Below are 12,193 nucleotides of genomic sequence, written 5' to 3'. Positions count from 1 at the left end.
AAAGTTTTTAATATTCACATAACCATGTAATTATGGATTTAAAACTATGCAGAAGACTCTACAGATAAATTACATCAATGAAAAAAAATGTTCAAGAACGCCAGATATCAATATATAAAAAATCAATTTTATTTCTGATAGTAACTAGTGGTTAGAAAATAGAGCTAAAAATATTATTTATAAAATAATAAAAACCGGGGATAAAGCAAGTAAACAATGTAAAAAAGCCTTCTGAGGAAAATTACAAAATTTTATTAATAGATAAGTTAAAGGTGGCTTTTATTAATTAATGGAGATGTTCATGGATTGAAAGATTCAATATTGTAAATGTGTTATTTCTTCTCAAATTGATGTTTAGTTTACTGCAATCTCCAGCAAGTGTTTTTATGAAATTAAACGAGCCCATTCTAAAGTTTATAAGGACATGCAGAGGACCTAGAAAGCCCAAGAAACAGTTGAAGAACCATGTGGTAGGAATACCTTAGCAGTTTAGGAACACATCACTCTGCTGGATGTCAAGAATTATTATAAAGCTATAGTAATTAAGATTGAGTAATATTGACATAAGGATGGACAAGTAGTACAGTGTATTAGAGAGACTTCAAATAGACCCATACAAATATAGACACCTGGATGTGACAAAGGTGTTCTTGGCAAATAATAGGAGGGAAGATGGTTTTTTAATAGCCATCACTGGGATATATGGGTATTCCTGTAGGAAAAATTGAAATTGGTCTCCTACTTCACATCATACTAGAAAAATCAATTCCTGGTATAGTAAATGTGATGGTCAAACTATAAAACTTTTAGAAGAATATATCTTTATAAACTTGGAATAGGGAAGGTTTTCTGTTAAAACTGTAAAAACCACTAACCATAAAGGAAAAGATTAATAAAACTTTTTACTGTATTAAAGACTCATCAAAGATACCACAAAGACTGTGAAACTTCAAACCACAGAGTGGGGTAAGATATTTGCAACACTTATAATTGACACCAGATTCGTATTCAGAATTTATAAAGATCTGCAACAAACCAAAAAACTTTATAAGAAAGGGAATCTATGCCCAATAAACATACGAAAAGCTGTAGTACCTCATTAATAATATAGGAAATGAAAATTAAAATCACAATGAAATGCCACTGTGTGAAAATCTTTAAACATAATAAACATATTAAGAAATCTCATAACAGGTATTGGCAAGCATGTGAAGCCACAAGAACTCTTTCACACTGCTGGTAGATGTGTAAATTGGTACAACCACTTTGGAAAACAGTTTGTTACTCTCTTGTGAAGTTGAAGATCCATATATCTTATTACACAGCATTTTCACTTCTAGATATTTATCTAGATCAATGTGTGATTGCAATGTTCATCAGTAGTAGAACAAGCAAACTGTGGCTTGTTTATATAGAACTATGAAGACAGTGAAAATGAAGGGACTACTGCAGAATACAACTTACAAGAAAATAGAAGGAAACAGTCTCCCCTAAAATCTCTAGAAGGAATGCAGCCCTGCCAGCTCACCTTGATTTTAGCCCATGAGACTTATTTCTGACTTCTGACCTCCAGAAATGTAAAATAATGAAATTGTGTTATTTTTTTTAAAGATTTTATTTATTTATTTGACAGAGACAGCCAGCGAGAGAGGGAGCACAGGCAGGGGGAATGGGAGAGGAAGAAGCAGACTCCCAGCGGAGGAGCCTGATGTGGGGCTCAATCCCAGGACTCTGGGATCATGGCCTGAGCCAAAGTCAGACGCTTAACAACTGAGCCACCCAGGCGCCCCAAAATTGTGTTATTTTAAGCCACTGAATTTGTGGTAATTTGTTACAGCAACAATGGGTGGCTAATACTAAAAATTATAAAGTATTAAAACTATCAAGGAAATGATTATCACTAAAATCAGTAGATTGGTTTCTCTTTTGGAGAGGGAAGAGGTTATGATCAGGAAGAGCTACATTGGAGCTTCTAGGGTACTGGCAATATTTTATTTATTTGAATACATATATGTTTTATGTAGTCTTCTGCATATACCAAGTTAGCATCATTGCTATTATAACCAGAAAGAGGTTTTCTTTTTTTTTTTAAGATTTTATTTATGTATTTGACAGAGACAGCCAGGGAGAGAGGGAACATAAGCGGGGAGCGGGAGAGGAAGAAGCAGGCTCCCAGCGGAGGAGCCTGATGTGGGGCTTGATCCCAGAGCACTGGGATCACGCCCTGAGCCGAAGGCAGACACCCAACAACTGCGCCACCCCAGGTGCCCCCAGAAAGAGTTTTAAGAATAACATACACCCATAATTTTTTGAACTGAAGGTTATTTCTTAAAGGCTTTTTAAAATTTTATTTATTTATTTATTTGAGAGAGAGAGAGCCCAAGTGGGGGTAAGGGCAGAGGGAGAGAATCTTCAAGCAGACTCCCCACTGAGCCTGGGCTGGATCTCACAAGCCATGAGATCATGACCTGAACCGAAACCAAGAGTCAGACGCTTAATGAACTGAGCCACCCAGGCGCCCCTAAAGGCTTTTTAAAATCACATTTCTTTGACTGTCAAATTATATTTCTTCCTTGAAGGGAAGTATGACAAAAAATACTTTTTATAAACCGCTAGTAAGTTGCAGTATTTTTTGTCATATGATCAAGGACCTAAATGACTCGTTCATGAATATATAGCATGTAAAAAAAATTACTCAGTTAACATGAGGAAGAAGCTACTTGTCTTCCCAAATTGAAATAAAAATAAATTTAAGTGGAAGAACTTATAAGAACCCTTATCCAAAACTCTGATTTCAAAAATAGATTATGCCTTAAATTTGCTAAATATTAAAAAATTAAGTAGTACCCATTTGTTGAAATGCATCTAAACCTAGTGTGTATCTTGCTGTTATTTTTTTCCCTGTTTTACATGGGGATAAAAAAATGTTGGAAGTTATTTGTTTCATTTTTCTAGATTTTAAGTTATTTATTTATTTGAGAGAGGGTGAACATGAGTGGGGAGGAAGGGTAGAAGCAGACTCAGCAGACTCCCCGCTGAGCAGGGAGCCTGAGGTGGGGCTGTATCCCAGGACCTGACCTGAGCCAAAGGCAGATGCTTAACAGACTGAGCTTAAATCCTGTTTAAGGTATTAAGCATAATCCCTGCCTAAATTTACTTTGTTGCCTCTAGCTATCATCTTGGAGGGTTAAATTTAAATAAGGAGCAGTTTGCAATGAATTTAATTTCTTTGATTTCTTCACCTTTTTTTTTAAGTTTATGTATTTATTTAAGTAATCTCTATACCCAACATGGGGCTCAAATTCATGACCCCAAGATCAAGAGCCACATGCTCCTCCGACTGAGCCAGACAGGCACCCCTCATTTCTTCAGCTTTTAAAATTATGCTAATAAAATTTAAATAGGAATTGATAAAAATAATTCTTGTTGCATTTATTGTGAAAGAAATTGTTTATAGTGTCATTCTGTAGGAAATTTTCAGTCTTAAGTACTTGATGGTCTTAACCAAGTCTTTAACTGTTTCCTAATGAGTACAGTATGGGGAGGCATTTTGGCAAGGTAGTGATCTGTTTCCCAACTTAAGTTACTAACTACCACTTCAGAGTGAAACAGCTCTGAGGCTTGCAGGCCAGAGGAGCCTAGAGGGAATATGTGAGCTTGGGGAATATACTGTGATCCAAATGAAAACAAGAGGCAAAAGCCTATGGGGCAATTATCAAAATTTTTGAGTTCTCAGAACTGTGCCCCTGAGTGGAAGCTTACTTCCAGTGCATTGTAGAGACTGTTTCTGCTGTTTTGGTGTTAACTGCCTTTCAAGGGACTCGAGCAGCTTGACGGATGAGCTCCAAGGATGAGGCAAGCCATGAATTGGCAAAGGAAGATAATTCACTTAAAGGAATGCCAGCAGCCAGAGACAGGATGAACAAGGATTGCATCTAGAACAAGTGATTTCAGCGAAATAGAACAGAAATAGAAGCTGGAAGAGATAGATAACAGATTTAACAGGCAAAACAAAATAAATTATCTTAGATTTTCAAGAGAAAGAGACACGCTTCTAATCATAGCGTAAAAGAAAACAAAATGTGGGAAGCTTTTTTATATATTAATTTGTGGAAGGGGTGATTATTGTTGAGACTCAAATTCCTGGTCTGGAATATTAAGTAGAAGAGTATACCAAAACGGGGCGGGGGGATATATATATATATGAAAGGAGAAAGAACAAATGGAGGAGATACAACAACTAAAGATAGAGTAGGCAAGCATTTCTTTGTTTTAAAGAAAGATGGAAAGAGTGTGTTGAGTTCCAGATGAGTGTTGAGGATGGTGGGGAGACAAGCTGTTTACAAAGGAAAAATCATCAGATATGTGCCAGACTACTCAATGTGACACTGGAAGCTAGTCGGGTAAAATAATATCTATAGGTTCCTAAGAAAGGAACTATACCTATACCTAGCCAACTATTATTCATATGTTATGATGAAAGCAAGATACTTGTGGATATGCAGTAATACAGGTCCTTCAATTAGGAAAAGTTCCTAGTAGATGATTCTCACCAAATTATTGTCAACAGAGACTTTAAGATAGGGCAGAAGAAGAGAGAAAACAGTGGTAAGCAAATGAATCTCACAGTATATTTAACTAGATCTAAATGGATAATGATGGAGTGACTTTTATTTCAGCACATTCTTTTGTCTTCTGCATTTCCTTAAAGCTTGGAAAAGCTTCATTAGACGCAAGTTCTGCCCCTCTGGCAAGACAGTAAGTGATGTTCTGTTCTTCCAGAGGGAGGCATACAATTTCTGATTGTCTTATTATAAGGTTAGCTGTTAATACTCAATTTTAGATCCATTAATTCATTGAGGGTTGCAAAATGGTGACATTCTATCATTTTTCATTTGTAGCAAGAGCTCTTATACAGAGATGCTGCTTTTCATTTGTTTGGTTACTCAGTGATACAGTTGATATAGGAAAGGCAAGTTAAATGTTTTCCCCTTACTTTATCAGTTTACAAGATAACGAATTGGTTCTCTATCATCTTTGGGGAGAAAGAGGGAGATGTCATTATAAACTAGTATAATTCAATATGTATGATAGATTTGAGTCCTTTGCAATTATTGTCTTTATTGAAGCTCAGATTGTCTCATCTTTGGACATTGGGAGCAAAAATGGTTCCTGACTCCTTTTGACATGACCCTGATAATCTTTGACAGTAAAGAAAGGGGCAGTATAATGGGGTGTCTGGGTGGCTCAGTTGGCTAAGCATCTGCCTTCGGCTCAGGTCATGATCCCAGGAGCCCTCATCCAGCTCCCAGCTCAGCAGAAAGTCTGCTTCTCCCTCTCCCTCTGACCCTTCCCCCTGCTCATGCTCTTGCTGGCTCTCTCTGTCTCTCTCAAATGAATAAATAAAAAATCTTAAAAAAAAAGAAAAAGGGGGCAGTATTTTTTTAGTTTTGCTTTGCTTTTTTAAAAACCTCAGAATGTTGTCTGTGCTTTTGGGAAGTTAGATTTTAGGATCAGTTTGTTTCCTAGGATATTTGATACTTAGTATGATCTTTGGTGTAATTGTAGGCAGATATGCCTTAGAATTTGTGTTACTTGCAAAAAATACTGGTTTTATTTTTTAAGTATGTGTGGAGACTCAGAAAGAATGAATATTTCCCAGCAAAAAGATGGAGAGATGTATTTTAAAATGGTTTTTTCAATTGATCAATACATTTGAATGTTTCCTCTGGACCATTCTTCACGATGGGAACTCTTAGGAATTCAGACAATCATGAAACCTGCTTGTTTAGCTAACATTTCAATAAAATAAGGTCTAAGGATCAACCCTAAACTTAATTTATTTTTTCTTTCAGATCTGTCACGAAATCGTCTCTCAGAAATTCCCATAGAAGCGTGTCATTTCGTTTCTCTTGAGAATCTCAACTTATACCAAAATTGTATTCGGTATATACCAGAGGCAATTCTAAACCTACAAGCTCTAACATTCTTAAATATTAGGTAAGGATGTTGTTTCTTTTTTTAGAAAAATTTTAGTTTTATGTGGTATTTTCAGCTCTCTCTTCCCTTTCACTAAAATTTACATTATCTGTTCATATCTGCAGTATCTATACATGTTCTTAGGCTGAATTAGCAATATTTCCTATGTCCTCCTAGTTTCTCCCTTTGTCTTTAGCTTTGCAATAATTAACAACTGTAAGGGTCATTGGCCTGATAGGCTTGCAATAGTCTTGTAAGGTATGATTCTCCAATTACATTTTCAAATAAGTTTTATCAAATGAGAATAGATCTGAAAGTACTTCCATTCTTGTGATTTTTTATTTTTGTGTACTAGGTTCTAAATGTGTAAATGCATTTATTCATTTCATTTATTTATTTATTTATTTATTTAATGATTTTTTATTATATTACGTTAGTCACCGTACAGTACATCCCCGGTTTCTGATGTAAAGTTCGATGATTTATTAGTTGCGTATAACACCCAGTGCACCATGCAATACGTGCCCTCCTTACTACCCATCACCTGTCTATCCCATTCCCCCACCCCCCTCCCCTCTGAGGCCCTCAGTTTGTTTCTCATAGTCTCTCATGTTTCATTCCCCCTTCTGATTACCCCCCCTTTCTTTATCCCTTTCTTCCCCTACCGATCATCCTAGTTCTTATGTTCCATAGATGAGAGAAATCATATGATAATTATCTTTCTCTGCTTGACTTATTTCACTTAGCATTATCTCCTCCAGTGCCGTCCATGTGTTAAATGCATTTATTTAACTTCTATTTTTTCATATCTTGGAAGACTTCTTTCACTTTTTTTTTCCATTATAAAAGTTATAAATGTTCACTGGAGAAAATGAGCAAATTAGAAAAGTATAAAGAAAATTCATCAAAATGTTGTATCTGAGTTATAATTACAGGTGATGTTTTCCTTTTTCTCCAGGCTTTCAATTAAATTTTTAAATGAGTTTTTCCCCTTGGCTTGAAGTACTCTTTTTGGAAATATTTTTATATGTAAACATTTTATTATACAGTTTATATACTTGTAAAACTCATTTTCCCTCTCAGATATTTAGTTTCAGTTTTTTGCCATGATAAATATAATACTGGCAGAGACTCTTATATGTAAATGTTTATTTTTCTCTTTCCTTAAGGTAAATGTCTAGGAACAGAAATATTTTTTTAAAGATTTTATTTATTTGAGAGAGAGATAGCAACAGAGATAGCGAGAGAAGGCATAAGGGGGGAAGAGAGGGAGAAGCAGCCTCCGTGCCTGGCAGGGAGACCGACTCAGGACTTGATCCCAAGACCCTGGGATCTCTGAGCCAAAAGCAGACGCTTAACCAGCTGAGCCACCCAGGAGCCCCAGAATAGAATTATTACTGATTTTAAAAGTTTTAAGGCTCATGATCTATATTAGTCAAATCAGCAAAAGGTTTTGCAAGTGGGGCCAATTGACCATGGAGATTAAAAGTTTAGATCTATATAAGTAAAATTTTAACTTATTTTTATCCTAATGATAGATGTGTACTTTTAGTTCTGATTTTCCATGTTTTGTGTAAATAAAAGATTCCATATCTATGTTTCAGCTGATGTGAGATATTTGAAATCACAACCTGTCACTTGTTTTCCATAGAACTATATTTGGATCATTTATGTACGTTTGATTATAATGTCTGTAATGATGAGGGAAGTAGATTACAACTACATTTATGTTTATAACTCCTCTTTGGGAGACAGGGGGAGAGGATGATAGTCATCGTACATAACATTAATAACATAATATGTTGTGTTTATATAGCTCAGCATTATTTACAAAGGAGTTTTATGGTACAGGGCCTGTAGGATAGGTAGAGGAGGTATTAAAATCCTCAATTTTCAGATGAGGAATCTTTGTAAAAAGCAGATAATGCTGTGCTTAAAACCATGGTGATACGTGAGGAAATGGAGGCTAGAATCCAAATCTAATATCCTGTTTGTTCCTTCCAAGACTTACATTTGTCACTTTACTGAGTATAGAATAGGAAAGATGGAAATTTTTTTCTTCAGTGGTGGGTTCTGACTCTTTTCTTTTTCTACTTACCCATTTAGTCGGAACCAACTGTCAACATTACCAGTGCACTTGTGTAATTTACCATTGAAAGTCTTAATTGCTAGTAATAACAAATTGGTGTCACTTCCAGAAGAAATTGGACATCTCAGACATTTAACAGAACTTGTAAGTTAATGTTTTACTCTTTTACTGTCCCACATGTATGTATATCCATAGCCGTACCATACTCTGTTATGTGGTAAAGACCCATTATTAGGGTGTGTTTTTGAGTTTTTTTCAAGTATGAATAGTGAAGTTTTGCTGGTTGATCAGTACTGAAGTGCTTCAGCACAGAGTTAAAGAATTGAAAGTACAAGTCTAATAGGCCCACATGGACTACGAGAGTCATTGGAATTAAATTTAACCAATATTTGGTGATTTCTATGTTATTAAACTTTTGAGATATAAGTTAATAATGCATTTGAATTTTTCAAGTTAAATCTTGATAGCATCAGTGTTCTGATTTTTGGTTAGTCCCTATCAGGGAATGGGCACGTCAAAGATCAGGCTTATTTTTTTTTGTCTTACATGCAATCTCTAGCACCCATCTCCTTCTCTAAAGTAAGCTTTACTGCCTTAGGTTTTCTGAGAAGCTTAACTTTCATTTACTACTCCTTGTTACTCTTTAGTACTTATGTTCTGGGTGTGGGAATGGGGCTTTTCCCATTTAATCACCACAGTAACATTATGAATTAGGTATTGTAATTACCATCATATTACAGCTGAGGAAAGTAGCACTTAGATACGTTAAGAAATTTGCACAAGGTTCCATAACCAAAGTAGAATTTGAAACCAATCTACCTTAACTTCAGAGCCCACGTTTTATATTTCTAAAATGGTCAAATATAATTATATCCATTGAGATTTGGGAGGATAGTTTATGTAGGCTTATTAACAAAGATTCATCATAAAAAATACACATATAATTTAACTGAACCACACATTAGCTCTCTCTTTTTTTCAGGTGGATTATAAGTATAAAAGGTCACATGTAAAAATATACAAATATATTAAATATGGAGTCTAGATACTAAACCACTGTTTATTTAGAGAAAATTAGATCTAGGGAGTAAAGTCCAAAATATATGTTTGTTGGCATTTCTTCAGAACTTGGTTTATTAACATGAACTAATAGTAAATTTTACTTGGGATTCAGATTCTGATTTTCAAATCCTTTAAACTTTCTGTTTCTGCTTATTGAATCATAAATACCTAAAAGATAGCTATGTCTTACAGAAGGAGCTTTCAGCTTTCTACAAAAGAGGTGAATTGATACCTTCAGCCATACAAATAGTTTGTGTCAGAGTAAGAATTAATGATCCCAAAGCTCCTGATTCCCACTTGATGGAACATGTTCTCACAACATCCTTATTGCTTTTTTCCTTTATTTCCTTTTTTTTTGTTTGTTTATTTATTTAAGTAGTCTGTACACCCAGTGTGAGGCTTGAACTAAAGACCCCAAGATCGAGTCACGTGTTCCTCCAACTGAGCCAGCCAGGTGCCGCTATTTCTCTCTCTTTTTTTTTTTTCTTAAGATTTTATCCATCTATTTGAGAGAGAGAGAGAGCACGAACAGGGGGAAGGGTAGAAGCAGAGGGACAAGCAGACTTTCCACCAAGCAGGGAGCTCCGTGAAGGGCTCAATCCCAGGACCCCGAGATCAGGACCCGAGCCAAAGGCAGATGCTTAACCAATTGAGCCACCCAGGCGCCCCTTCCCTTTGTTTTTAAGTGAGAGTAAACTTCTCTCTTTCAAGATATACATTTTCTGAGAGAAGTATAAATTACCATTACCTTCTGGCTCAGGCTCAATTTTCCCTATCCTTTCAACTTCCTTTCCTTTTAACTTTGATGCCCAGAGCATTGGACTAAGAACTACAGCTACTGATTCTACTTTAGTCATTAATAGGTAGGAAAAGTAAAAGTAGTATTATTTTCTCTAAGAATATTATGGGAAAATTTAAAAATAGCGTTTGGAGATTATTGAAGTTTATTGGAGATTATTGAAGTTTTTGGTAAGTGATCTTTTCTAATAATAAGTCTATTAATATTGTCTTTTTACTCATATACTACAGGAGCTCTAAATGTTAATGTGGCATCTTGGAGCTTTTATTAACCTAGACAGCTTCCTGCTGTTACGCATGGATTTATATTTTATTCTGGCTCGTCTCAGAATTACGGAATACTGAATTTGTCAATCATGGAATCTGTAGTCAGCCTCTTCTCAGAAGTAGTGGAATCAAGCTGTTGACCAAGATACCAGAAAGCCTACATAATACATGTATTGGTACCAGGTTGATCAGATGCCGATAGAGCAGTATCTGTTTTTTCCATGGCCTATGAGTTATGTGTACTTTATTACTTTTTCCCTCACTTTCAGTTTGATAAAGAATTTTTTGAGTCATCTTCAATGCATTTCTATTTTATATTCTTGAGCAGGTGACCTGGTATTTTGAAAATAGGATTTCCTTTCAATTAATTTTATCATTATAATTTTTCTCATTGTTTTGTTTTTTCTTCTAGTTTCTTTAGAACACTTATAAAATAAAATATTGTCCTAAATGGATCTGTTTTCATACTTTTTTCTAATTTACCTTCTCACTAGAATTTTCATTTGATTTGATCCTCGGCCTTCTGTCCACATCTTGTCATTTGATTTTTGTTCTGCTCATAAAATTATTGTAGATCCATATAAAATGGATCAGAAGCCTATAAATCAGTCAGAAGCCTGTAAGTTTTTAGAATTAAATGCTAATACAAACTGTGGTATTATTCTTGGACACAGAATAATAATTTTTTTTACAGTTAAGATAGACCATAGATATTATCTTATCTAACCTCATTTTACACATAGTTTAAAGCAGACAAGTTTATAATATTAGAACAATACTTTGTATCTTTTTTGAGATAGGATGTGAGCTGCAATGAAATTCAAACAATACCTTCCCAAATTGGTAATTTGGAGGCCTTGAGAGACCTTAATGTAAGAAGAAACCACTTAGTACGTTTGCCTGAAGGTAAGAAATTGTGAAATAATTGTTTTCTTATGCTTGTTTTTTTTTATTTTGAAGATCTCTCAGACTGATAGGTACAAGACAAAAATGTATTAAGAGTTACAGGCAATGTTTGAGATACAGTGGTTCAGCTACTGTATGTTATCTGTTTCCTTGTGGATTTTAAAGTTAGATTCTTCAGTAAAAAACTCCAATAACTATTAACCAGTGATTGTATTTTTAGATCTTGTCAGAATTAGTTAAAATTACTCAAGGTAGGGTCCCTGGTTGGGGCGCCTGGGTGGCACAGCGGTTGGGCGTCTGCCTTCGGCTCAGGGTGTGATCCCGGGGATATGGGATCGAGCCCCGCATCAGGCTCCTCCACTATGAGCCTGCTTCTTCCTCTCCCACTCCCCCTGCTTGTGTTCCCTCTCTCGCTGGCTGTCTCTATCTCTGTCGAATAAATAAATAAAATCTTTAAAAAAAAAAAAAAAAAAAGGTAGGGTCCCTGGAAGTTTCAGTAAGTGCAACTACTTGGGAGAAATAGATCATGTTTTTGATGAGGAAATAGTTTAGTGTAATGAAAAACATTCCTGCAATTTGCATTTGACTTAAAATGGACTTGACCTGAACTTACTTTATCTTTCCCTGGAAATATTCAGATAGAGGCTAATTAATGGTTGGAGATGATGTGTAGAATGAATAATGAATGGAATGGGAGACTGCACTGGGAGGCTGTTTATCTTAGACTCACTACAGGCTCTGGTATATGTATCTAAATGATAAAAATGATTAAACAAATTAATTAAGTATAATTTATCAATCCTTCAAAATATGAATTCATGAAAGAAACTGTAAAATGAAATGAAAATGGGGAGAACTTAGGTCAGATTATGTATTTCTTTAATTTTATTATGGAAAATTTCATATATAAATGAGAGCAATAGTAGTTATTAGCTCCTGGCAACTCCTGTGTCATCTGTACTCCCATCCACTTTCCCTTAATCTCTGTCCTTTAGAAGGTATTTTCATGACCATGATGCTCAGGTTCTTCTACAAAACATGACTTACAGAGTAAATATTGAATTAACTAATGAAGCTTTTGCTTCACTGTGG

The 12,193-nt window shown here is 35.2% G+C and overlaps 1 protein-coding gene across 8 annotated transcripts in view; it reads left to right on the top strand.

Annotated features, from left to right (window-relative positions):
- The window catches only part of LRCH3 (leucine rich repeats and calponin homology domain containing 3), a 120,514-nt gene that overhangs the window by 45,077 nt on the left and 63,244 nt on the right, over positions 1-12,193 (top strand). For all 8 annotated transcript variants that reach the window (XM_034659885.1, XM_034659907.1, XM_034659894.1 and 5 more), the window contains exons 2-4: positions 5,856-6,000; positions 8,086-8,212; positions 10,996-11,101. In XM_034659885.1, coding sequence (XP_034515776.1) covers positions 5,856-6,000; positions 8,086-8,212; positions 10,996-11,101 — 378 coding nt within the window. The remainder of the gene's footprint in view (positions 1-5,855; positions 6,001-8,085; positions 8,213-10,995; positions 11,102-12,193) is intronic.

This window comes from Ailuropoda melanoleuca, chromosome 1, assembly GCF_002007445.2.
Source record: "Ailuropoda melanoleuca isolate Jingjing chromosome 1, ASM200744v2, whole genome shotgun sequence".
In the NCBI taxonomy this organism is placed as follows: Eukaryota; Metazoa; Chordata; class Mammalia; order Carnivora; family Ursidae; genus Ailuropoda; species Ailuropoda melanoleuca.
Note: the sequence above shows the minus strand (reverse complement) of the source record. Positions and strands in the feature narration are given on the sequence as shown.